The sequence below is a fragment of the Podarcis gaigeae genome (assembly GCF_964106915.1).
Source record: "Podarcis gaigeae genome assembly, chromosome: 7".
Taxonomy (NCBI): domain Eukaryota; kingdom Metazoa; phylum Chordata; class Lepidosauria; order Squamata; family Lacertidae; genus Podarcis; species Podarcis gaigeae.
In genome coordinates this window covers 87,866,596-87,894,282 of record NC_139683.1, presented here as the reverse complement: position 1 = coordinate 87,894,282, position 27,687 = coordinate 87,866,596, and the positions used below count along the sequence as shown (strand labels likewise).

At 44.6% G+C, this 27,687-nt stretch overlaps 1 protein-coding gene across 1 annotated transcript in view; it reads left to right on the top strand.

Annotated features, from left to right (window-relative positions):
- Nucleotides 1-27,687, top strand: part of PSD2 (pleckstrin and Sec7 domain containing 2) — a 55,623-nt gene that overhangs the window by 21,592 nt on the left and 6,344 nt on the right. The window contains exons 5-11 of the mRNA XM_083748600.1: nucleotides 2,514-2,594; nucleotides 5,778-5,890; nucleotides 6,567-6,625; nucleotides 12,692-12,781; nucleotides 13,712-13,755; nucleotides 20,060-20,250; nucleotides 21,211-21,281. Of these exons, the coding sequence (XP_083604726.1) occupies nucleotides 2,514-2,594; nucleotides 5,778-5,890; nucleotides 6,567-6,625; nucleotides 12,692-12,781; nucleotides 13,712-13,755; nucleotides 20,060-20,250; nucleotides 21,211-21,281 (649 nt within the window). The remainder of the gene's footprint in view (nucleotides 1-2,513; nucleotides 2,595-5,777; nucleotides 5,891-6,566; nucleotides 6,626-12,691; nucleotides 12,782-13,711; nucleotides 13,756-20,059; nucleotides 20,251-21,210; nucleotides 21,282-27,687) is intronic.

Genomic DNA, 27,687 nt, shown 5'->3' with positions numbered 1-27,687 from the left:
TCTCAACAGAACAAGCTGCAGCCACACAACCCCAGTAGACCCCAGAGCCAGTGTGGTGTAGTGGTTAAGAGCGGTGGACTCGTAATCTGGTGAACTGGGTTCGCGTCTCTGCTCCTCCACATGCAGCTGCTGGGTGACCTTGGGCTAGTCACACTTCTTGAAGTCTCTCAGCCCCACTCACCTCACAGAGTTTTTGTTGTGGGGGAGGAAGGGAAAGGAGAATGCTAGCCACTTTGAGACTCCTTCGGGTAGTGATAAAGCGGGATATCAGGTCCAAACTCTTCTTCTTCCCAGTGGCGGCAGGGGCAGGTGGGGCACTCATGGGGGCACTGCCCTGTAGGATTCTGCCACCCTGCCTCTGCACCCTGTTTCAGCCTGCCTCAGGGGTTGGCTGGTCCTGATTTCCCTGCAGACATCGAGTCCCATCATGACTTTTTCTGCTTTTCTGCTTTTCATAGTTGCTCCCTGGAAAGGGAAATACAGCAACTGAGCTAAGAAATTGCTCACGAGATGACCAAAAGATGCCAAATGACTAGATCAAGGAGAAAAGGATATCGCCTTGCTCTGCAGCAGAGACATCTCTGCTGTGCTTGTGCTTTCTGAGCCTAATTTCTTTCTGCTTTTACTGCTTGTCTTTAAACACTGCACAATATGACTGGTGAATGAGATGGCTTGATCCAGGGTTGGCTAATTCTGGCCCAAGAGCCTTCATCTGAGGAACACAGAAGAGCTGTGTGTCATCAGGATATTGCTGACGATATACTCCAAAACTCTGGCTGTCCCCACTCAGCAGTTTGATGTAGAGAGAGAACCAGTGGGGAAACAAACTCTTTAGGAAGGATAGGCAAGGGTGTCACTCGAACATCTAGGAGGTTGAGAATCCCAAAAAGGGCAGACTCTTCCACGGGGAAAAGTACTGTGGCTGGAGATACCAGCCCCACCCTGCCTAGGAATGTGCTGTTGTCCTCCAGACCATAATCCCCATGGTGGTCTTGAGAGAGCTGGCCTGGATAACCCATTATGCTATATGAATAAATATCCTAGGAGAATTATTGTTCCAGCATTTATGCTGTTTCAGAAAGGCAATATGAAAATTTAATAACTCAAAGGAATGGAAATGTTTTTTCTTTGGGAAGGTATGTTTTTAAAAAGACTTTTAGTTACTTTTATTCTTACTCCTTCTGGAATACTAGAGCTGCGGCAGGAGTTAACAAACATGATTTCAAGTATACATAACATGTGAATTGGAGTTTCATGTAAAACACACTCCCATCAATCACAATGTTTCCTTTTTGTTCTTCTCGTTTGCTTGGCATAGCCTGGGGAACAGCGGTCAAGATGCTTTGATTATTCACAGGCATTTAGCATGGCAACAAATGACTCACTTTTACTCTCATCTCTATCACTTACTGGTAAATCCCACATTCACCAGCAGTGCTGGGAAGTTGTGGAAATTAATGTGCTTTTGTTACATATATTGCTTCTCCATATGAATTGTATATATACTAATAAATGCATTTGTTAAAAGCAACAGTGAGGGGACAGCTTAAAACTAAAACGTAAGCTTTCATAAGCTGTCATAGACAACAGTCTTCCAGGTAGACAGAAAGACAACAGTCTATCAGGTGCCATAAGACTCTGTTCTTTTTGCTGCGAGACCTACCCATCTGAAAATTCATTTATTGCAACAAATCAGTGCCAGTAGATATGTGCAAAGAGCAATCTAGATGTGGCGGATTTCAACCTGCACCAGTGAGTGGCACCAGAAATGAGAACAAAATCTGGTAATTTACCCAGGCAAGCTTGTTGTGAGAGTTACCATTATATGACTGAAATTTCCCACTGCGTTCCTGAAAATGCTAAAAATGATTGGTAAATGCCAACATTTATCAAATATCCAACATACGTACCTGTTAAGAGCCCACCTCTTCCCTCTTTTAGTGAAACATTCCAAAAATAAATGCAAAAAGTGTAAGCTGAACGAGGAAGACTTCAAAGACTAACAACATAAATCTTGGAGTGCAGCCTGTCATTGCAACAAAATATTCCATATCCTTGTTTACCACATCAGCTCTGGTTCTTTGGTCTGTATAAAGCCTTCACTGCTAGCAGTTCTCCTGGCTAGCTCCCAAGTCCTGACAGTTCGTTTAATAACTGCTATTCACCGGTCACTGAGAATTCTAGTGTCTGCTTCATTAATGCAATAATGAAGCAAACATTAAAAGGGGGAAGGACTTCCAAGTCACACAATGAATCAAAAATACATACATTTACATAGTGAACTTGGAGCATGGATATTTTTCAGTCCAGTGGGATGGCTTGGCTCTGCAGTTGAAAACCAATGGGACTGGAAAGAGCTCATATTTGGCTAGATCAATTTCACTACAGATGGAGGATGTGCTGGGACAAGTATCTAATGTAGGAACACAAACCCATGTTCAGTGGATTGTGGAATTAGATTCTCTGGTGAAGAGTATGCAGAAGTACACTGACTGTCGCCTCTTTAATTACAGTAATGAATTTAGCAAACTGGTAGCAGAAGAATATCTCCGTTTCTTTGACTTCACTGGACTGACCTTGGATAAAGCACTCAGGTGAGCTGCAAGGGCAGGGATCTCGAATGCGTGAGTTAGAGGTAAGGCCCCACACCACCCATTTCTGTTACCATCATTTAATTTCAGACATCTCAGGAGTCTAACAAAAATCAAGAACTTTCAACTTGATTGCATGTCTCTTATGTCTGGATTCCTCTTTATTTACAAATACTGCCTTTAAATAGGTTAGTTTTATCAGCCGCATTTTGGGTCATCAGATAAAGGGCAGGTGACTGGGTGGCAGGCCAAGTGTTGCAATAACACAGCTTCATATTGTGATGCTTTCCCCTTCCCATCTGCAGGTAGGGTGCTTTGAGTTTTGTATGAAGGCTGGGAAGTGGGAAAGGGCTGTTGCATCAACTGATGTCCCAGTGCTGGCTCATATGTTGCCTCAATTAAATAACGATCAAAGCTGAAGATTAGCATTGCCTTTTTTGTTACCTTTCTGTTCCCTTTGAAAATCCTTAGGGCTTTATGAAACATTATGAGCAAATATGTGTGATGATAGCCTGATAGCTCTTTCAAAAGAGAAGAGTCACTTAAGAGTGATTTCTCACGGAGGTTCCAAATGTATGTTTGCCAGTAGAGGGTAGTTCCAGCAGGAGAAGAGGGGTAGGAATACATTTCTCCATTGGAAAAAGCCTTTCACAAAGCAGCCCGCCCCCCATAAAAAGACATCTGGTTTCAGTATACATGATTCTCCACAACATTTAGTCAGATTCCATTTCAGACTTCTAGTCCTTTCATTTAGGACACCCAGCCTGTTTAGCCAGAGTACATTTCTTCTCAGTCCCTATTCCCATCTGTTTCTCTCTGCTGTGCGTTCCACTTCTCCCTTCCTCCTCCTGCCAGGTGCTGGGCTTGGTCCAAATGGTTACTTTCTGTATATTTGGATGTCATCTAATACAAGCATACATTTCCCCACTGAAATAGCAGGTCAGACGTTTCTATATCTGGGAGAGCATTTCCCTGCTTAGCTTCTAAATATTTCCAAAATTGCTGTGTTGAACTGCCAAATGAGACTGCCTGGAAGCTTCAGCTACACTGAGTACAACCCCACACCATCTGATGAATGAAAGCTACTGGGAGCACATCACGCCTGTACTATGATGTCTGCATTGGCTCCTTGTTCTCTTCCAGATACAGTTCCAGAAGGTGGCTTTAAACTACATGGCTCTGAAGAGCTTAGCTCCAACGTACTTTGGAGACATCTCCACTCGCAGATCCCTTCACAACATCTGAGATTAGGAGCTTGTTTTTACACTTTGTGCAACAGATGAAGACAGCAAGAACATGAAGAGAGACTTTCTCTCGCTAGAGAGTCACATTTGGGAGTAGAAACCCAAGTATCTTCCAGATGTGTTGTAAGACTTTTTGGGTCCTAGGAACATACGAAGCTGCCTTTTACCAGGTTGATTGCCCATTTAGACCGTTCTCGTCCTGAGACCTGTGGGTATAGGGTGGTGTACAAATTTAATAAATAATAATAAAAATAGTAAAACTCTGAGTGCTTGTCCACACTTCTGCTTGTTCAGCACCTCCCCCAGAGAAACCCACACTTTCCAGCTGATTTGAGGCAAATGTCAATCAAGTTTTCCACAGATGGACGTTTGTTACAATTCAGTGGTAAAAGAGGGTTTTCCTGGGGAAAGCAGTGGGGCAAACAGAAGACCACTTGGACAGAAAGCACAAGAAAAATGGAAAACCTATTGGACCCGTGCTTTCTAGGCAAGGGACAAGCAAGGCTTGGGCGAGCACTGACTGGCAGCCATAGTTCTCCAAATCCTCAGCCTGTGGTCTTTCCCATTATGTGCAATCAGATCCTTTAAACTGTAGATGCCGATTGAACTGGGCCTTCAGCACACAAAGCATGGGCTGTGGCCCCTCCCTGGGTCTCAGGCTGGCAAAGACAGAAGGAATTTTAATAATATTTTTATAACATAGAAACATTTTCCCCTGTTTTGCTGGAAACTTCATGCCTTTGGTGTCCACCTCAACTCCTCAGGGTTGCACAGGCTATAAAACTAATTATTTAAGGTTACGAAGGCACACAAAATGGGATGCAGTGAGAAGATTTGTGCTAATTGTTATAAGCGGCATTCCAGGTTTAATCCATGGCACTCCCATCACCAGAGCCCACAGTCCTTCTGGATTGCAATAGAAAAGTTTAGGCAGAGGCAGAGATGGACAGGATGGGTCTGGGTCTGGTTCTTCTCAATTTCACATTTGCTCATTCATAAATTTATTCTATTTCTGGATTAATCTGCATTTTAAAAATAAAATCTGCATAACATTTTGTACTTAAATAATATTTTATTTATCAATGCACACATTTCTAAATGTATTTTATCTGTATTTAGCTGTATCAAAATATGAAGTTTCCCCCCTTTCACATGTTAGTCCAGGAGTTGTGAATCAAGTCAGATAGATTCATTCATTCATTCATTCATTCATTCATTCATTCATTCATTCACCTAACAAGATTTATATACTGTTTGATTGTAATAAAACCACCAGATAGTTTACAAAAAGAATAAAACTTTTAAGGCATCAATAAAGGACCACTAAAAACATTCAAAAGATAATTCAAATCACTGGAAAGCTAAAACAAGATCAACACACGTGAACTTTCCCCACGTCTGGGTGGGGGCAACCCCCCTGTCGCACTGTGCCCCAAATCCCCCCTGTGCAGAGCTGCTCCCAGAGGTCACCATGGTTAATGACGCCGAAAGCCTCAGTCCTGTGCCTCTTTTCACCCCAAACCAGGTATGGTGTTGGCATGCTCAGCTACGTGGAGATTTAACATTTATAATGAATAGTATAATAATAAATACAATGGTACCTCGGGTTAAGTATTTAATTCGTTCTGGAGGTCTGTTCTTAACCTGAAACTATTCTTAACCTGAAGCACCACTTTAGCTAATGGGGCCTCCCGCTGCTGCCGCGCTGCTGCTTCGCAATTTCTGTTCTCATCCTGAAGCAAAGTTCTTAACCTGAGGTACTATTTCTGGGTTAGCAGAATCTGTAACCTGAAGCGTCTGTAACCTGAGGTACCACTGTAGTAAACTGTGACTTTAGAAGTCCCAGAGCCACATCCATTTTAGGTATCTCACGGCCTATGATCAGCAACTTTTGGTCTCCTTTCGATTTATTTGCTAACTTTCTTACCTTATCCATGTCTAGAACATTCCTAAAAGCCTTCCCCTTGATGGGAGAGACACAGGAACGGGAACGTGTCCTCATCCATTTCTCACACCGATATTGCCAATGCAATCCAGAAGAGAGCACATCAGAAGGTAACACAACCTTATGGTTCAGAACTGGGCCCTTTTGCCCCACATAGCACCTTGCCATAACTAGCTTTTTGAGAGGCTTGCCAGTGAAATCTCCCTTAAAAGTTAACAGAAAACATGCAGAGTTGGGCAGAATGAGCTGAAGGGCTCCCAAAAACAGAATAACTGGCTTCCCACATTTTGAAATAATGCAGTGCATTAAATGCACGTTACTATCTAAAGAGGAGTCGCCCCTCCATCAACAAGAGCCTAAAATTATCTAACTGCACCACAGGAGAATATTAATACTGGACTGGCCTATTTAGGATCTTGGTACATATTCCTGAGAGCAGCACTTTGAAGCCTTGAAATGAGCTTTATAATGGTAAGTTTTCCTTTTTTAAGCAAACTGAAAGGAAAGACTAGATGGTTTCCTGGAATAATGCCACCTACTTAATAACTGCATGAAGTACAAATAGCTAAATAGTTATTAGGATGAAAAGTAAGTGGGAGTGAGGCTGTTGCGGAAGTAGAACAATATCATAATTTGGAGCCAAATGAAGCTGACCTTCTCAAATTTTGTTCTTGGCTTTTTGAATGTTCCCCTGCCTTGTGAGGGCAAGGACCACAATATGCTGAATATATCTAGTTGTTAGTGCAATTTAGAAAGAGGCTAAATTACCATACTTGCATCTTCCAGATGGAATCCACACACTCACTTGTGCCCTGATGCTGCTCAACACAGATCTGCATGGCCATGTAAGTATTTTCAGAAGACGACATACATTGCGCTCTTGCTCTCCAGGTAGATTTGTTGCTATCTGAAAAATGCCTTTGAAAACTGATGTCATGGCAGTAGTAGACAATTTCAGGGAAGGGCATTCAATTCTGTGCTCTATATGCAAAAATTCTGCCTAAGCAACATACCCCTCAACTGTCCCACATCCCAGAATTACAGAAGCCATCCCTGCTTCTGACTGGATCCTGACAAGAGTGTGGACCCAAAAGACAATCATCCCGATTTTCCTCTGTGATATGTTGGAGAGTATGTAGCAATGGAAGCCTCTTCCTTCAAGTCTCATCCATCTGGGATTGTGTAGGGCAAACTAAGATAAGCGTGTATAAGAGTATATTTTCAGAATAAATTGAGATATATGATGAAGACTCCCATTAGATTCCTTCAAAAATGTCACTTTCCTGTCAGGTCTAGTCTGGATTAACCTTCAATTGTTCACCTACTACTCAGTCCATGGCTGATCTCAGGCGCTGCTCCAAGACTGCCCAGGATCTGTGTAAAAGAGAGAGATAAAAGTAATTTGATCGCAAGCCTATTGGAGGCGTCACCAACCCGAGACCTCATACAGCACTATCATGATGTTAAATAGCATGAGTGGCAACTTGCTACATTCACTTCCGACCCTCCTTCCAAAGGAGCCAGGATAGACCCTTGTTGCATTCCATGTGCCAGTATTGGTGTGTGGGTGTCGTGAGGGCCATGGGCTGCCCATGGAATATACGTGCTGAAAGAAAATGCTTACATGACTGGAAGAATTAGTTCTTTCTTAAAATGAGTGAAGTGGCTAATAATATACTAGGCAAAGGGACATACCCAAGAAGTATTTATGTTTGTGATTTGCTTAATTAGATAAATGTGCACCCAGCTGCATTCTTCTGATTGCTGCATTGCTGATTGCTTAGAAAATAACACTGCAACTTACATTGATTCGGACAGTAGCGCTCATCCTTTTAGGTTGAAGTGCTGTAGCTCCATGGTAGGCCACAAGCCTTGTTTGTCCAAGGTACAATGCCTAACAACTACTGAGAAAGACACTTGTCTGCAGCTGTGGAAAGGAGCTGCCAGTCAGCATAGTGAGGTACACCAGTTAAGCATGTTTAAAGTTATAAAGCTCAAGGTCAAGGACCCCGGACAGTTAAGTCCAGTCGCAGACAACTCTGGGGTTGCGGCACTCATCTCGCTTTACAGGCCGTCGGATCCGGCGTTTGTCCACAGGCAGTTTTTCTGGGTCATGTGCGCAACACTTCTGGTGCAACGGAAACCCAAAACCAGAGCAGCGCACGGAAACACTGTTTACCTTCCCGCTGGAACGGTACCTATTTATCTACTTGCATTTTGACATGCTTTCGAACTGCTAGGTTGGCTGGAGCAGGGACCAAGCAACGGCTGCTCACCCCATTGTTGGGATTCGAACTGCCAACCTTCTGATCGGCAAGCCCGAGAGGCTCTGTGGTTTAGAGCACAGTGCCACCCGCGTCCCCTTATTTAAAGTTAAGCACATTTAAAGGGAACATTTACACAGTTGTTTGACAAGATGAACAGGCTCCGGTTAACCCAAACCCAGTTGCATGCTTGTCTCTGTTTTCTGTCTCTAAGGCCCACTTTTTACAAGCAGCAGAGGCCTTTTGACACATCTTTCCATGAATACACTCACTGCATGGAGGAGAGTGAGGGGGGATTGTACCAAAGGAATGCATGAAAAGGACCTGGATGGCACGGGGAACTGATTTCTCCACTGTTCCACTTCAGAAGTGAGCAAGCTTCCCCGCGCAACAATTTACCTGCAAATAGAAATGTCATGGAAAGCTGCTTCTTGGAACTTTCTTCCCTCTGACATGCCTGTTTCCTGTGTGCAGATTTTATTTTCTGTCTGTGGAGGAACATTCAGTCATGTAAATCTGCAACTCCAGTCAGAACTAAAATGGTTTAGTAGCCAAAGAGGTTTACCTGCTGCTTGTGAGAACCAGGCCTAAGTTACCACTGAGAAAGGAGGAGGAGAAATGGGCAGGAAATTAAATTTCAAAGTCCCAAATTCTTCTGTAGGCGAAATGGTCTGGTAAATACAGCAAGTTCAGTGAGGATAAGCATTTGGAAGGCATCTCAGAGCTGTAAACCCTCAATAGCTGTGGTGACATTAATTTCTTCTTTCCTCTCTCCTCCTTTCTCTTTCTCTTCTGCTCCGGGATCCTCTTATTATTGCTCTCTAACCCTTTCTCAGGTGGTAAGTGCAGTCGTTACAATTTGCACTACATTTCTGTACATTTTGGGCACATGGAATTGTAAAATATATGCGTTAATAAGGAAAGCAACACCTACCAAAGAAAATGTGTGTAACATGCATGTCTTCCCTACTTTGTTAAGAAATAAATTGACTTCCTCTCATGATTGTTCGGAGAAACAATCCACGAGCACTAGTTTGCACATAAACCCAAGTCAGTCTTTCCTTTCCCCCCTTCCAGCTTGGAAAGGGAGGAGCCGGGTGGGCGCAATGGGAGCAACATGCACCATCATGCCCTCTCTTTCACAGCAGACCATAGTTTGGCTTAATGTGATGTGCAAACTGGGTCTCCAGGTCTCATGATTGTTCCCATGCCACTCTCAGCAACATCCACTTCTTTGAATCCATTGATTAGGAAGTATTGCATTTTAATAGGCTAATTTTTCATAACGATGCCCCTGCCCTAGCAAGAGGTGTGATATTAGTATTGTAGATAAATCGCACAACCTTGCTCAACCAAAAAGCTATGGGACCAGGGACCGTGCAGGAGCAGCCATTGTGTCAGATGTGGCAAGGAGAGGGGAATCTGGCTTTGACAATCATTCTGCTCTGAGCAGCATAATTCAGAACTGATAGGTTGAACCTGCACAAGGTATCCTTTGACTCAGTATATATATATATATATATATATATATATATATATATGCTTTCGTAGATTTTCACGGGTACAGGAATGCAGGTTTTGGTGTCCTCGGGTGTCTTCCCGTGTAAAAGTTGGGGTGTCTAGGCGACGTTTCGACGAGGTCTCACTCGTCATCTTCAGGCTGGTGCTTTCGGCTTCTTGTTACTGGAACAGAGCGGGATCTCAATGTTTGAGTTCCTATAAATACTGTAGAGGGGGTGTGGTGTCTAGCCTCCAATGTTCTGGGCAGAGAGGAAGTTCCCAGGCTAGTGTGCCTTTTCTTCTTTTGTTCCTTAATTACTTGAGAGATACCTTGAGTGATTTCTTGAGTGATATCCTGAGTACCACTTAGGTGGGTCATTAGGTGTGGATTAGTTGCTAAAGTCTTTGTGTCTTGACCTCTTGAACTTTGTGAAGAGTTTTCCTGAGAAGATGGCTGTATTGCACTTAGTTGTGCTTTGGCTTGGCTTCGTGTATAGGGGCGAGCTGTGGTTTTGTGGCTTGTGTCAGCCAGATCTGTGTAGGGATTGCAGGGGGGTGCAGCATCCGGAGGTGCCACCATGGATTGGCTACTGGATGGTGTCAGTAATTCATCTGTGGAGAGGGTCTGGGTTTGGGTCTGGTGTGGTTGATTGGTGTTGGCGTTCTGTGTGCCTCTGGATCTGGTGTCAGTTTTTGTGGGGAGGGCTAATTTCCAGATGTCTGGCAAGCGGGATGTGTCGTCACGCTTGTTCATGTTGTGAGGGTGTTTCTCTATCTCGATGGCTTCCATGATTATTCTCTTGTGGTGATGTTCCGTGTTAAAGAGCAATTTGGAATCTGCAAAATTAATTTCGTGTCCTGTTTCTTTCATGTGTTGGAAAAGAGAGGAAGTTTTTTCTTCTTTTTTGACGGCATTCTTGTGTTCTGCGATACGTGCATTTATTCGTCTGTTTGTTTGTCCAATGTACGTGGCTGGGCAGACTTTGCAGGGTATTTCGTAGATCCCTTGGTTTTCCAACTGGATTTTATCCTTGGGGTTTCTGAGGATATTGGCTATTTTTTGGTTGGTGCAAAAGGCTGTTTTGATATTGTGTTTATGGAGGATTTTGCTAATTTTATCTGTAGTGCCCTTGATATAAGGAAGGAGGGCCATGCCATTGTTTTCTTCTGTGTCTTGGTTTTTGGGGGGTGTTTCCTTTTGGATTAGCTTCGTAATCCTGTTTTGCTGGTATCCATTGGCAATTAACACATTTGAGAGATTCTGTAACTCAGTTGTCAAGTGGTCTTTGTCAGCCAGGCGTTTGGTTCTGGAGATGAGAGTCTTGGCTACGGAGTTTATTTGTGCAGGGTGGTGGTGTGATTGTGCATGTAAGTAGCGGTTGGTGTGTGTTTTTTTCCGGTAGATAGTGTGTCCTAGGGAGCCATCAGGTTTTTTGTAGATTAGGACATATATCAAGGGCACTACAGATAAAATTAGCAAAATCCTCCATAAACACAATATCAAAACAGCCTTTTGCACCAACCAAAAAATAGCCAATATCCTCAGAAACCCCAAGGATAAAATCCAGTTGGAAAACCAAGGGATCTACGAAATACCCTGCAAAGTCTGCCCAGCCACGTACATTGGACAAACAAACAGACGAATAAATGCACGTATCGCAGAACACAAGAATGCCGTCAAAAAAGAAGAAAAAACTTCCTCTCTTTTCCAACACATGAAAGAAACAGGACACAAAATTAATTTTGCAGATTCCAAATTGCTCTTTAACACGGAACATCACCACAAGAGAATAATCATGGAAGCCATCGAGATAGAGAAACACCCTCACAACATGAACAAGCGTGACGACACATCCCGCTTGCCAGACATCTGGAAATTAGCCCTCCCCACAAAAACTGACACCAGATCCAGAGGCACACAGAACGCCAACACCAATCAACCACACCAGACCCAAACCCAGACCCTCTCCACAGATGAATTACTGACACCATCCAGTAGCCAATCCATGGTGGCACCTCCGGATGCTGCACCCCCCTGCAATCCCTACACAGATCTGGCTGACACAAGCCACAAAACCACAGCTCGCCCCTATACACGAAGCCAAGCCAAAGCACAACTAAGTGCAATACAGCCATCTTCTCAGGAAAACTCTTCACAAAGTTCAAGAGGTCAAGACACAAAGACTTTAGCAACTAATCCACACCTAATGACCCACCTAAGTGGTACTCAGGATATCACTCAAGAAATCACTCAAGGTATCTCTCAAGTAATTAAGGAACAAAAGAAGAAAAGGCACACTAGCCTGGGAACTTCCTCTCTGCCCAGAACATTGGAGGCTAGACACCACACCCCCTCTACAGTATTTATAGGAACTCAAACATTGAGATCCCGCTCTGTTCCAGTAACAAGAAGCCGAAAGCACCAGCCTGAAGATGACGAGTGAGACCTCGTCGAAACGTCGCCTAGACACCCCAACTTTTACACGGGAAGACACCCGAGGACACCAAAACCTGCATATATATATATATATATATATATATATATATATATATGCAGGTTTTGGTGTCCTCGGGTGTCTTCCCGTGTAAAAGTTGGGGTGTCTAGGCGACGTTTCGACGAGGTCTCACTCGTCATCTTCAGGCTGGTGCTTTCGGCTTCTTGTTACTGGAACAGAGCGGGATCTCAATGTATATTCTGTTTTTCTTATCAGGTGCCCCACAGTGCAACTCCAGTATCACACATTAACACACACATTTCAAACAGGTTTCCTGCAAAGAAAAAGCCAGTGAGATGACAATGGGGAAACAATTCCCCAGTTTCTCCCCCCCCCCGTAAAAAAAGGGGGGGAGCCCTGCAGCAAGACTGGCGACCATAGCCCAGCCTGGGTGTCCGCAGCAGAGTGCCTTATTCATTTCATTTCATTTCACATTCATAGGCAAACACTGATAACCTGGTTCAGTCAAAGCCTGGCAGTTTATGCAAAGAAAACATTCCACTTTCTTTCTTTGGCACTGCTCTACTTTGGGCTACAAAGAAAGAGTACATTTGACATATGTTTACTTCATTTATCTCCATATGTATATATATATTGCCTGTAGCATTAAAAACTTATGGGGGAAATAAGTATCTGTTCTTCTGCATTGCAGAATATTGGGAAAAAGATGTCCTGCCAACAGTTTACAGCAAATCTGGACAGGCTGAATGATGGGAAGGATTTTGCAAAGGATCTGTTGAAGGTAATCCTATATCTAGTAAAGGAAAGTGGGGGAGAAATGGGGTGTAGTGTTATTGCAGGAAATTCCAAGTGTCTGTGTCTGAAGTTCCATTATGCTAAGGTGCTGAACATGCATGCAATAAGAATGAATTTTGGGGGGGGGGGGGACCCTAGCCTCTGCTCCACTATCTATGCTGTGATTATTTTCACTTTCATTCTTAGAGATGCTCTTCTATATGTCATGATGAGAAAACAAATACATGTGCTTCCACCTCCTTGAGGCTGCCCCACTTCAGATTGCAGCTGTGGGATGGCACAACTGAATGCCAAAATTCTCTGCCTTTGGAAAGCTGACATGAAAGGGAGAAAGATTAAAGCCCAGGCTTCTGCGTCTGATGCACTAATCGTCTTCAAAGATGAAGCGTTGCTTATATGAGAGAATTTGAACAGGCAGTTCCCTGGCCCTTCCAGATATTGTTGCACTCCAAATCCCACCATCCCTGACCACTAGCCATGCTGGCTGAGGCAGACAGGGCGGCAGGTAGCCCCAAAGCAGATGTAGCCCTAGGGCTGTGAAAGGTTCCCAAGTTCTGTGATGGGTCCTGTTTGCAGGAGTCTGGCTGGCCAGTGCGGGAAGAGGATTCTGGACTAGCTGGGCCTTTGGTCTAATCCAGCAACACTCTCCTTATGCTATTACTTACAAGTTTTGCAAATGCCTCCAGGTGTGACCAAGCCAAGAAGAAACAACAACTATTCCTTTATTGTTCAAATAATTTAATTAAAAATTATGATGGACAAGCTCATTTCCTATGATCAATCAGGGATAGAATATAGCTATGACGACATTTCACCATTATAGGCAGATTTAATAGTGGTTGATATGGGCACCGTCCACAGATGAGAATCATTTTATGAGAACCAACTAAGAGCTGACTTTGTGTTCTTGTTGCAGGCACTGTATAACTCAATAAAAAACGAAAAGCTAGAATGGGCTATGTAAGTATGTTTTTAAGTGTTTTATAATATGCCTTTGTAAAAAGGATTAATGTATCTTAGAATTTGTCCAAGACAGAAAACAGTTTCAGTAATCGACATCTTGAATGGTATCAGGTAGACAGTAGAAGAGGTTGTCAGAGGCACCGCCATCTACAGGGAATGCATACTAGAGCAAAGAGCTCATCTTTGGAGCAGCTTCCTTTGCTCTCTGCTGAATGGGAAGGACAGGGGGGTTCAAAGAAGCAGGCAACTTTGGCAGGGGAGCTGAATCAGTGGGTTGAATCCAGTTTGCCTACAGCACGACACCCTTGACTAAGGTTACCAGATTTTTTCAAAGGGACACTTTCTTTTTAAAGAGAGGAAAAAAGTTACAGTCATACCTCAGGTTAAAGCCGCTTCAGGTTGAATCTTTTCAGGTTGCGTCCTGCGGCGACCCAGAAATAATGGAACGGGTTACTTCCGGGTTTCGCCACTCGTGCATGCGCAGACGCTCAGAATGACGTCACACGCATGCGCAGAAGCAGCGCATTAGGACACACAGACGTGGGTTGCCTTCTGCTCAGGATGTGAACGGGGCTCTGGAACGGATCCTGTTCGCATCCAGAGGTATCACTGTATTTTTTTAAAAGTTTTTTTTTAAAAAAAATCAAGAAGTAATATCCTCTCTTCTGTGGTCTCCTCTGTCGCGCGGCCTTAATCTGGGCCCCAGGCTGCTCTCTTGGAGCGCTAGCCACCATGGAGTAGGCTTGGATTGGACCTGGGCTCGGCCATGTGTCCTTGCCCTCCTGGTGCTCTCCTACCTCTCCTCTTCAGTGGTGGTGGTAGCAGCTTAGCAAGGTTGGGGCTCCCCTCTTTTTTCTCCTTCCTCCTTCTCTCTCTTCCTTCTCCTCTCCTCCTTCTCCCTGCATCAGCTCCGGGGTTTTCCTGGCCCCGGAGCACCGCCTGGCAGTTGACAGGGTGGCTGGGTGCTCTGGCTCAATTTGGGTCATGGGGCGGGGGTCAGCGGTTCCCTCAGTTGGAGCGCTGCTGTCCCGGTTCCCCCTCGGCAGTGGCTGTCTCAGCAGCCCAGAGCCAGCCTGGTAGCGCAGTTGGTTCTGGCTGGCTTCAGGAGCTGCCTGCTGCCGTGGCGCCCGCCATTTTGCCTCATCGGAAGTCCCCATGTGATGTGTCTTGTGCCATTGAACCAATCATGCAACATTGATTCCCTACTAATAAATCTACAATACTTAAAATATAAATCCAGGGACATTAAATGAAATCCGGGGACATTCCGGGGACAGATTTTGTGCGGGGACAGATTTGTAAATCCAGGGACTGTCCCCGGGAAAGGGGACATCTGGTAACCATGCCCTTGACTATTTGTGACACGAGGAGCTTCAGGGCAAAGAGGAAGTTGGCTAAATTGGAGTCCCTTCTGTGAGTGGAAGGAGCCTTTCCATTTGCAGAACTGACACCCTGGATCCAGCCCCTTGTATTTTGGGCCACAGAAATCCACCCCACATGTCGGCTGTTAGCACAATGCAGATGCAAGGAGCTGTACTTTTTTAAAAATTCACTCACATACAATATCATTTTAACCTGCTCTGATCTGCTATTATATTTAGCTGCTTATTGCTTCATTTGTTGACATTTTTAATGATTTCGTCTCCCATTGGTCTTTCTGCAATGGGTTGCTGCTTGCTCTATACCAGCTGTTTTGGGTTCTGCATCCTCTTTACATCTCCCCACTAAAATCAGTTCACATTGTATTGTGCAGAAATTAAAGGGAGCATCTGAAGAAGCAGCTCATCTTATTTCTGAAACATTGCAGTGGAAGCCTAGCCATCACTTGCACAAGGGTAGCCAATGTGACGCCCTTCAGAGGTTGATCCATGATCCCTGACCATTGACCATGCTGACTGGGGCTGACCATTGACCATGCTGACTGGGGAGATTAGAGTCCAAAATATTTGAAGGGCACCATGTTAGCACCCCTGCACTAGCAGAACTGAGTTGTTGTTTTTCGGGGGGGGGGGTGCTAGCAATTTCCTCCCTGCACTTCTATTGACCTTTTCAGCTATGTTTTCAATGAAAGCATCTCCAAGGACCATCCAAAGTGTCCTGCAGAGAGTCTACACTATGGGTACCACCATCTTCGATCACATGTAACTCAGTACTGAATGAAGAGTCACAGGCCCACAAGCACTTAAGATGGTGGCTTCCATCGTGTGAGCATTCTAGGGAACAATGTGAATCTCCCTCCGGTTGTCCTTCTGCTATGGCAGCTGCTCTTGATGCAGTGCTGCAAAGGCAAGCAGTGTTTTTTTTCCTGTATGCAAACTGCTGATCCCTCCAGGACAGCATCCTTTATAAGCACTCTTCTGGAGGTCATTGCTGAGGACAAAAGTCAAATGGAGTATTTGGGAAACGTTTGCGCAAAACTAATAGAAAAACTTGTTTTGAGTGATCTGAGTACAATTTACTTAATCATTCTCCTTCAACCAAAATGAGTATTACAAAACAAAAATAAAATTCCTGACTATTCAGTTCACATTCTCTGTTTGATTAGATTTAAATGCAAGGGTGAATTAATAGAGTCAGGCATGTAGAATGTATTTTTAAAACCTTAAAAGCCCATTTAAGAGCTGGATTTCCCCCTCCTGTCTAGCAATGCAATATATAGGATTGCACCTTCTCTGCCTCAGAATCATTTCTCTGCTGTGAGATGATTTGCTTCACAGGCCGGCTATAGCTCCCCCCCCCCCCATGGCACTATCACCACTTGAACCCCATTCTGTAGATGTACTGCAAAAATCAGGCAAATGTTGGGGAGAGAAGTCTTGCTGCAGGAATTTCAGCTTTGCATGCTGGGGACCAAAAGCAGGAGATGGGGGTTATTGTTTGTGTTTGAGATGGGGTGGGTGGGGGGCAGAGAAAGGGGAGCAAATAATGAACAACATGTTGAAGAAATGCAGGTTGTTGGAACAATCTTGCTTGGTCACTATCCCACCCCCCCACCCCCACCCCCGCCACCTCATTTTAAAGGACTGCTTGAGTACAGTTGTGGAGAAGGATAGTGTTTTTTATTTCCTTCTGAAAGTGCCAAATATCGTGAAGATATGGCACTCACATTGTTTTGGAGGGGGAAGCACTGCATATCATATTTAGTTAGATGACAGTCATTATCTAATCGGCTGGTTGTAACAGCCACTCAAACGGCAGCAGGGACATTTGCCATAGGAAGAAAATGGGTCAATCAGCAATCTGACTAGAAAAAAAGTCATCTATATATAGCCTGAGTATTACATCACAGGGATTTGTGTGGGGCTTTTACATAATGATCTTTTAAGGCAAAATCAAGTTCTAGTCGTTTTAATAGCACCGCAAGGGCAGGCCTGCACAATTTAGGACTATGGTTGCCAACGCTTAAAATGAAACTATTCTGACAGATTTGTGGGGCCAGCAGTTGAGGGAATTTAGCACAACAACCTGAATTCACCAACTGTAATAAAAGAAACAGCAGCTGGCAGGGTGCATGGCTTTGCACCTTGGTTTTTATGAGGCTGTCCCAAATTTCCGAACAAATTGGGCCACATCCCAACCCAATGGCCAGCATCTGTATTTCTGACCCATCAAACGAACAGTCATCCACCAGCCAGGTATGGCAGCCCACCAGGAGTTTCATAAACACATTATTGCCTGCAACTTAAAATGGGGTATATGATCATTCTCCTTGCCAGCCTAATGGATGGCTTGGTAGGTCACAACAATTTGTACAGGTTGCCTCTAAAAATAGCTTAAATTTGCTTGTTGCCTGGTTTTCTGATGAAATACATGCCCAGCTAATGACATTTTTCAGGAAGGTTTTGCAGATGTGTAGTTTAAAGTATTCAGAGCACTTGAGAAAGGTGTTGTGTTTTTTTGGTGGGATCGTCAAAATATAGTCTTCTTTTGCTAAAGTCAGTTTTACTTCAGAGAGAGAGAGTGGCAGTATACATCTCACTGAAACATTAATTTAAAAGATCCACTGGAGGGAGCTAGCTGTCTATCTCCATTTGGCTGCGTGTAAAACACTAGCATTCGGGGGAAGTGTTATATAAGTGAGTTCAGAGAAAGTGCATCTGAGCATCTGGTTAAATAAATAAATGCATGCAGGAAGGAAGGAGGAGGAGGAGAAGCACCATTCAAAAGTACCCAAGGCAGATGATGAAATCATTAGCCTTGAAAGACAGGTATATGATTTCCAGAACTGACACCCTTTGGTGTAAACTGATGATAAAATAGGACACTATCTAGGACATTTCAACATCTAAGCAGAGAGATTTCCCAGCAGATGGTAGCGCTACCTTCATGCTCTGGTTATCTCTCTGCTGTCAGATGTGCTTTTCTGCCAGATAGTACACAATATGTGCATTAGCCATAAGATATACTTCTGTTGCAGCTCTTTCTCTTGAGGAGGCTGCTGCTGTTTGTTTCAGCAGCTAAGGAGCACAAACATGGAAGAGGCCAGCAAACCCTCCTCCACACAACCTCACAGTTCCTGAATCTTCGTAGAACTATAGTGTGAATGCACTTCCCACTTCTCCAAGTGATAAAAAGTTGCAGAGAGGAATTGAGTCAGACTGAGCACAACATTTTTTAAATAGATATGTGCAAGCCCCCTCCAACTTACCTTGAATATTAATTGGGATTTTCCAAAATCTTTCCTGTTTGCTTTATAATCCTTGTTAGATTTCTGTTTTGTTTTTAGTTTTGGATTACTCTCCCTTTCCCACCAGTCCCTCTGTCCCAAGGGCAAAAAAACCCCTCCCTCTCAGGGTAGGCGTGGGGGAGGATTAAAGAATGATAATCCCCTTGACGGGGTGAGCTCGGTCCCTGCTCCTGCCAACCTAGCAGTTCAAAAGCACATCAAAGTGCAAGTAGATAAATAGGTACCGCTCCAGCAGGAAGGTAAACTCTGTTTCCGTGCGCTGCTCTGGTTCGCCAGAAGCGGCTTAGTCATGCTGGCCACATGACCTGGAAGCTGTACGCCAGCTCCCTCGGCCAATAAAGCGAGATGAGCGCCACAACCCCAGAGTTGGTCACAACTGGACCTAATGGTCAGGGATCCCTTTACCTTTACTAATACTTTTTCTGGGTGTAGTTTTGGATTGCAGCTGATGTGCAAACGGATGGAGAACATTTGTCCTGTCTCCTAAGAGTCAGGAGTCATTTCCCAAGTTGTTGTTGTTGTTAATTTCCTGCCCATCTTAGGGTGCCCCAGCCACTCTAGGCATCTTCCAACAAATTACAACAACAACAGCAACAACAACAACAACAACAACAACAACTTATTTTGACCCCGTCCATCTGGCTGGGTTTCCCCACCACTCTCGGTGGCTCCCAACAGTATATTAAAAATACCGTATTGGACCGAATATAAGATGCACCCACAAATAAGCCACACCTTTAAAATTCAAGGCTTATTTGTGGGTGTGGCCCCCTCCTGGCACTACTGTCCTGAACAGGGGGTGGGGGGTGGGGGGGTGGCTGGCGCTCGGTTCCGAGCACACTGTGCGCCCGCCTCCCAACACTACTGCCTCCCGGCACTCCTGGCACTACCACCCTAAGCTAGCACCGGGGGATGACTAGGAGCGACGGGCAGGCTGTGCGCCCTTGCCCCACGCTCCTGGGCTGCTTTGCTGATGGCCTCCCCTCCTTTCCCCTTCCTTACGGCGGCTTGGGGGAGGGTTGGAGATGCGGTTGGGACGGGCGCCGTTGTCCCGCACCCCCAACAGCCCTCGTGGGCAGCTGTTACAGCAGCAATACCATAAGGTTGCAAATATAAGCCACACTTTAACTTTTCACAATTGGAGTTTGGGGGGAAAGTGCAGCTTTTATTCAGGCCAATATTGTACGATAAAACATCAAACATTAAAAACTTCTCTAAACAGAGAACAACAGTAACACACCACACTTCCCTCTCCACGGCTGCCTTCAGATGCCTTCTACATGTCAGATACTTGTTATTATTCCTTGACTTCTGATAGGAGGGTGTTCCACAGGGTCCTCTGCCTGGTTCCCTGTAACCTCACTTCTTACAATGAGGGAACCGCCAGAAGGCCATCAAATCTGGACCTCGGTGTCTGGGCTGAATGATGGGGGTAGAGACACTCCTTTAGACATAAGTGATGACTTCAGAGCAACAGCCATGAATGCCAATAGAGACTTCTCCCCCGCTTCCAAACACACACTGCTTCCTGCCCACCCACCCATTTTCAAAGAGAAACCCCCCCACATCTCCGTCTTAGTTTGCTTAACTTCTCTATTTCGCTTTATTTCCAAGTGATGAAGATGAGCTCAGAAAGTCTTTGTCAGAACTGGTGGATGATAAATTTGGTGCCAGCACAAAGAAAATGGCAAGGATAGTTGATGGCAGCAATCCATTCCTGGATGTCCCTCAGGCCCAAAATGCTGTAACCTACAAGCATGGCATCCTCACTCGGAAAACCCACGCGGACATGGATGGGAAGAGAAGTACGTATTGAAGGGGGTCCAGCGACAAGGGCGAGAGATGCTCAGTAGAGTGGCAGAGACGCTTGTTGAAATGGTTGTGCTCAAGGAGAGAGTCTGGCTTTCCACTGATGCACGCATGGGCTACAACAAGGAAGCATGGGACGCATCACCCTTCATATTTTCCAGGGTTGTTTTAGCTACTGGTGATAGCATGGGAGTCCCTTCTCCATGGCTTCTCCTTACACCACACTGGTAACTTTGGGATTTGTTTGTATGGTTCCTTGCAATGTAAGTGCTGCTCTCTCTGGATGAGACAATGCTTAGGTGGAAGCAATTACTGGAATTCCTCACCACCATTCCTGGAGTAGCATGAGAAGAAGCCATAGAAAAGTGACTCTCACACCATTGCTGGGTGTGAAATAAACAGGTCCTTATGCGCATAAACAGGCCACAAATGAACTAATGGGAAGACCTTTGCCAAGGCTGATGATGGCAGTTTTCCTTAAAATGCCTCATGTTTCTGCAGTGATTTGTGTGTGTGTGTGTTTTTTAAAAAAATCATGATATTTTTTCAGCATTTTAGCATGGATTTTTACTTTAACCAATGTCTTTTTATGCAGTTTGACATTTTTGCAAGCAATTTCTCCTAATATAATGCATTTTTATGTTATTTACACTATGTTTGCTTTTATGCATACTTTTGCCTAATTTTCATTTTCCTAAACACTGGTGGTTGGGAGAACTGCACCACAAAAGTCAGCTAAGTGTGTTTTGTTCTCTCACATTGTTTCAGAAAGTGCAAATATATTAAATTCCGTTTTAAATGTGAACTAGATTAGGTTTCTCTCCCATTTCTATTGATAATCACTTCACTGTATTACCCCCCCCCTCACCCCATCATAACTGCAGTCTTTTGTGGATTAGTTCAAAAATTGTATTTCTGTGGATCTGTTGTAATCAACAGAATTATATGTTTTTTAGCTCCCAGAGGAAGAAGAGGGTGGAAGAAGTTTTATGCTGTTCTTAAAGGAACCATCTTGTATTTGCAAAAGGTATGTTTAACACTCTGAGAGTTCTGTAAGATCCCACCAAGTTAACTCTCCACAGTGCAAGGATTTTCACTTAAAACAAACACCATAAATAATGAATTCAGCATATATTGGAGTAGACTGAGGGCCCCATCTCATCCAGCATCCTGTTTCGCAATATTATGAGCCAGATACTTGAGACCATAAAGGGTAGGTAAAGGTGGGCTGTGGCAAAAAACAAAGTGGGCACAGCTTGCTGTGAAGGGCTCCCCCACCTTGGTTCTGCTCATATTCCTGAGCTCTCTGATGCCTTCTGTTCCATTCCAAGAGAAAAAGTCTCCTTGGTGAAGGGGGAGACAGGCCAGGTCGTGGGGAAGCTTCTGAGAAGATGGAGTAGCTTGCCAGGTCTGTCTTCGTTTCCAGAAAAAAGTTAAGTGAGTGGCGCTACCAGGCAGCAGCACTGGCAATATCTCTTGCCGTTGGGGATCCTGGGGAATTTGCATGGAGAGCGTCGCTCACTTCTCAAATGGAGGGGGGCAGTAGGCTGTTCCATCTTTGATGGAGCCCTATGGCACTTGCTACCTTGACCCTATTTTCTAAGGTAAGCCCTTTGTGGGGGGAATGAGATAGCAGGTGTCATAGGAAAATGGACCTTCAAAAAGTGTTTCTTTTAAATGTTTTTGTGCACTTAAAATGAAGAATTAAAGGATGCAGCTGATTTTCAGGGAGGGCACCAGGCTGATCACTCATCTTCAGCAGAGCAGCCATTCTTTCTCTTCTTCTTTGCTCTCTACCACTTCTTTTCAGCAACCCGGCGGTTGCTGCTGTTTGCAAGCCTGCTCAGGCCCCTGTATCCCCCTGCTTGAGTGCTGCGAGGGATCTTTTCTGAAGGTTAGGCTGGAACCTTGCAAAATTGGTGCTTCAGCACTGAAGAGGGAAAGCCCACATCCTTCAGAGAACTGAAAGTAATGTAAAGGAAATCTCACCCAAATGGGGAGAGGCTGTTGTCATTCATGTGTGTCGTGCTTGGTTTAAAAGATTAGACATATGCTTTCAGTCTTAAGTGTCACAATATTTAATTTAAACTCCCGTCACAGAAGAGGAGAGATGACTTTTAAAAGAGATTAAAATACTCATTAGCAAAAAAGTTTTAATTGATTCAGGCATTTTGGGAAAACGACACTACTATTGATGCCTTTGGCACCATACAGTAGGTTCCCATGAGACTTACACGATTACCGTATTTTCCCCTCTATAACACGCAGATTTTTTCTCCTAAAAAGGAAGGGGAAATATCTGTGCGTGTTATAGAGCGAATGTGTGGTCCCTGGAGCCGAAAAATCAAATCGCCAGGCAAAAATCAAATCGCGGCGCTTCACGGAGAAGGGAAAACTGAAAAGAGGAAGTGGCTGCTTTCCTGCATTCTGCCTCAGGGTCTTACTGCCCACCCTCCTCTGTTTCGTTGCTGTGTTTGCTGAAACGGAACAAAGAGCAGGGAAAGCCCCTCCCCTCCAGGCAAGCTCCGTTGCTGCTGGGGGAGAGGGAGGGAGAGGGGGGAAGGGAGAGAGAGAGGGGGGAGGGAGAGAGAGAGGGGGGGAGGGAGGGAAGGAGGGAGAGAGAGAGAGAGAGGGGAGGGGGGGAGGGAGGGAGGGAGGGAGAGAGAGAGAGGGGAGGGAGGGAGGGAGGGAGGGAGGGAGGGAGGGAGGGAGGGAGAGAGAGAGAGAGAGAGAGAGAGAGAGAGAGAGAGATGGCTGGCTGGCTGGCTGGCTTGGGTGGGGGAAAAATTTGCCTTTCTTTTCTCCAACCTGTTAAATCCCTCTCCTGCATTCTTAGCCAGCTGCTTCTCTGCACACCCCTCTAATATCCCTTCTTTGTTTTTCCTTCGCTCCCCACTTAAAATGTGGTTACAAAGCATAGAGCCACATAGATCCTCAGGATCTTTGCATTGGGTCACCCCAAATTCACCATCAGATCACATAGCATGTCCATGGCTACAGCCTGCCCCCCCCCCAAATCACGCACCCACTGTTGCCTGGGGCTGCAATGGTGCAAAAACGTGGTTAAAAAGCATGGATCCACATGGATCCTCAGGATCTTTGCATTGGGTCACCCCAAATTCACCATCAGATCACATAGCATGTCCATGGCTACAGCCTGCCCCCCCAAAATCACGCACCCACTGTTGCCTGGGGCTGCAATGGTGCAAAAATGTGGTTTAAAAGCATGGATCCACAGGGATTCTCAGGATCCTTGCATTGGGTCACCCCAAATTCACCATCAGATCACATAGCATGTCCATGGCTACAGCCTGCACCAAAAAAATCACGCACCCACTGTTGCCTGGGGCTGCAATGGTGCAAAAACGTGGTTAAAAAGCATGGATCCACAGGGATTCTCAGGATTTTGGCATTGGGTCACCCCAAATTCACCATCAGATCACATGTCTGTGGCCACAGCATGAAGCCCAAAAATGATACATCCACTGTTTCATTCAGAATGTTTTTTCCCTTGTTTTCCTCCTCTAAAAACAATGTGCGTGTTATGGTCAGGTGCGTGTTATAGAGCGAAAAATACGGTATATTCCTCAGTTAGCAAATGCTGGCAAAATGCAACATCCCTGCAACAAAGTACTTCCTGAAGGAAAAATATCTGCCCTCCACACAACACCTCTAATTGCCATGAGTCATGTGATTTGGATGATGAGTTGGACATGCTTTGCATGGTACACACAAAGAAGATGTCTGCTGCCATAGGTGTATGAGGCAGCCTCTCTGCCCCCCCCCCCCCCCGTACAGTGCAAGTCAGCACATCATTCCCCCATCTCACGATGACTCAGAAGCTCTTGGGACCAGAGTTTTCAAAGTGCACACATGCAATTCACACTTGTTAGATGCTTCAAGCAGCTTTTATCTCTTTAAAGGATATTGGGGAGCAGGGGATAAAAGCACCACAGTTGTTGTTAATACACACACACACACACACACACACACACTATTGCAGAAATGGGACAGAACAAATTTCATCAGAGGCATTAAGAGGGAGACTATCCCCTGCTACCCCCCATTATCTCCAACGGGGGGGGGGCCTTTGGAGAGCTCAGGGGAGTGACTCTACAAGTTCACAGCTGGAAATGGAAACCCCAATGTATAAAATTAAAGTCTGTACAATTTCATAACAGCACATTTATGAACAACCTGAAAACAAAGATAGATGGAAAAAACCAACTGAACACTTTTCACATATGTGTTAAATATGTTTTACAAATACTGCTGCAGATGAAAAGTAGATCCACTCTTTTAGAGGTTCACATAAACATTAATCACTCACGGTAGATGGGATTTCTTTTAAAAACAGCCCAAATTGATATTACATTTATAGTTAATAAGAATTCTCTGCAGAAGCCAGCATACCTATTATATCTTAAGCTACATTATTAGCTATTGTAATTAATTATTATTAGGTAAAGGTAAAGGTACGCCTGACCATTGGGTCCAGTCATGACCGACTCTGGGGTTGCGGCGCTCATCTCGCTCTATGGGCCGAGGGAGCCAGCATTTGTCCACAGGGAGCTTCCGGGTCATGTGGCCAGCATGACTAAGCCGCTTCTGGTGAACCAGAGCAGCGCACGGAAACGCCGTTTACCTTCCCGCCAGAGTGGTCCCTATTTATCTACTTGCACTTTGACGTCCTTTCGAACTGCTAGGTTGGCAGGAGCAGGGACAGAGCAACAGGAGCTCACCCCATTGCGGGGATTCAAACCGCCAACCTTCTGATCAGCAAGTCCTAGGCTCTGTGGTTTAACCCACAGCGCCACCCGTGTCCCTAATTATTATTATTAAAACATTGCAAAAACCATAACTCATATTTGATATTAACCCATCTTTCATTATATTTAATAAATTTTTTGCAGTCTAATCAAGCTATTGTCTTGTCTTTCTTCTCTTTCCCCAAATCCAAGGAAATGTGTCTACTTAGCCATTGCTGCAAAGTCCAACAGTTTACCAACCTATTCTTTGATTTCGGGTGGTGCTGATTATCTCTACGTTTTTGCAAACATATAAAGGACCAAAATATAAGATTCTAGTACTTTATTATTCTGCCCTACAGAATTTCATAGAATAGCTTAGAATCCTTATCAAGTGATTTAAAAAATCCTCCATTATTTCTTTGACACCATTACACATTTCCACCATGTGGAAAATATCATTTATGATTGGGAAATGCTTTCAAATATTTCTGCTTTAATTTTGCTTGGACTCACGCTTTTCTCCCCATTTCTCAGAGATTACTGTGGAAGGGATCCTTTGGTTGGCCTTCAGAGAGGTCAGGTATCAGTTTTCTCTAGCAATGCTTAACAACCATCTATTAATATGACAGTGTGTATTTCTGCAAGTAATTCCATACTCTGTGTGTGTACTACACTTTCTTTCCAGAAGCCTGGCAAAAACTTTGCAGTGGGAGTTCCTCTTAATGGCATAATGACAATTATTCATCTGATGGTTCGTTGGCTTTAATTGTTTTCTATTTAGCATAATTTCCTTGATATATGTACTGAGTATTACAGATATATTTCTGTCATTCAATGCACAGATAAGACACCTCAAACTTTAGGCATGACCACAAAGACTTCAAGGACTTTTCTGAACGGACAACCTGTTTGATGAAATGTAAGTTATCAGCGCATTGTACCTGAGAATCACCATATAAGTGGGCTGTTTGTGTACATGAATGTTGTAAGTGTATATGTATTTCAGAAAATGTATAGATGCCAGCTGGCTGTGTCATGTTTGATCTTTTCTATTATTCTTTCTGCCTTAGGTGTAACCAATAATAGGAGGACAAGAAATGTCTATGTGTCATCACCACCAGAAGCATCCCTTGCCATCCCTTGAGGCATACAGCATGCGCTGCCCACCTGCTGAAAGATGCCCAATACCACCCACATATCATTATGGATGTGTGGGCCCAGAAAAAGGCAGATTGAGAAGAACACTAGCATGATGAGGTCCATCTGCCAGGAGTTCACCAACTGCATCAAATAACCATACAAGAGTACAAGGCTATGTGGACTGGACTTGTGAATGTTAGTGGAGCTATGCACAATTGAGGACAGGAGCTGAGGGGTCTAAGGAAAACACCAGTTAACTTTTGTGGGGAAGAACCCATGTAAGAAACTGCCACAACCACCACGAGGGAAATGGCTGGCGTTGACAAAGAGCCCATGCAGAGTGAGAGAGGGTCATGGATCAGTGCACCAGGGGTTGGTGCAGAACCTCCTGGACTGCCATGTGTCAGGGCCGGGCAAGAGTCCCCTGGAACACGACAGAGGAGAAGAAGAGCAAGTGTGTGCGTGGACACAGGCACTGATGTCAATGTCACTAGGGGGTGTCAAACAGGAGAGCTGCATCACAAAAGCTACTTCCACTTGTATAGAGCACAATTGTTCACTGGCCTGTAACAATAAAGTTTATTGAAGGAAAACGATTTGTCCTGTGTGGTGCACATTTCAGTGAAGTCATACTCCTAACTCTTGGCTAACAAAGAATTTGCGTATTGCTGGCACTGATGCAACTGGCTGCTCATGTGTCGGGCAAAACGTTGATCATCACGTCTACTAAATCTGCAGTACACAGCCACCCGTGTTTTCTCTCTGCAACACCCCATTGATTTTATATAACAACATGGGTCCCAACCCCAGCGCTCTTCACTTGCCTAAATACTTGTTGTTGTTGTTTAGTCGTTTAGTCGTGTCCGACTCCATGGACCAGAGCACGCCAGGCCCTCCTGTCTTCCACTGCCTCCCGCAGTTTGCTCAAACTCATGCTGGTAGCTTCGAGAACACTGTCCCACCATCTCATCCTCTCTCGTCCCCTTCTCCTTGTGCCCTCCATCTTTCCCAACATTAGGGACTTTTCCAGGGAGTCTTCTCTTCTCATGAGGTGGCCAAAGTACTGGAGCCTCAGCTTCAGGATCTGTCCTTCCAGTGAGCACTCAGGGCTGATTTCCTTCAGAATGGAGAGGTTTGATCTTCTTGCAGTCCATGGGACTCTCAAGAGTCTCCTCCAGCACCAGAATTCAAAAGCATCCATTCTTCGGCGATCAGCCTTCTTGATGGTCCAGCTCTCACTTCCATACATCACTACTGGGAAAACCATGGCTTTAACTATACGGACCTAAATACACCACACACTTAAACACTACAATCTGTATCATGCTTCATGTTTCTAACAATATGATGCAACTCAAGATGCAACATAGCACAAACTTTATTCCAGAACAATAATTCACAGAGCAGTGCTAACAAACTCATGCGCCTCATGGTTCTTTGAATCAAAGCCACTGTTCCTTCTACCCTTTCCTGTGAAACTAATATTGCCAACTAGTGGGTGTCATTTGATTAATCTCTTCTGTCTTTTATTTTCTTCATTTG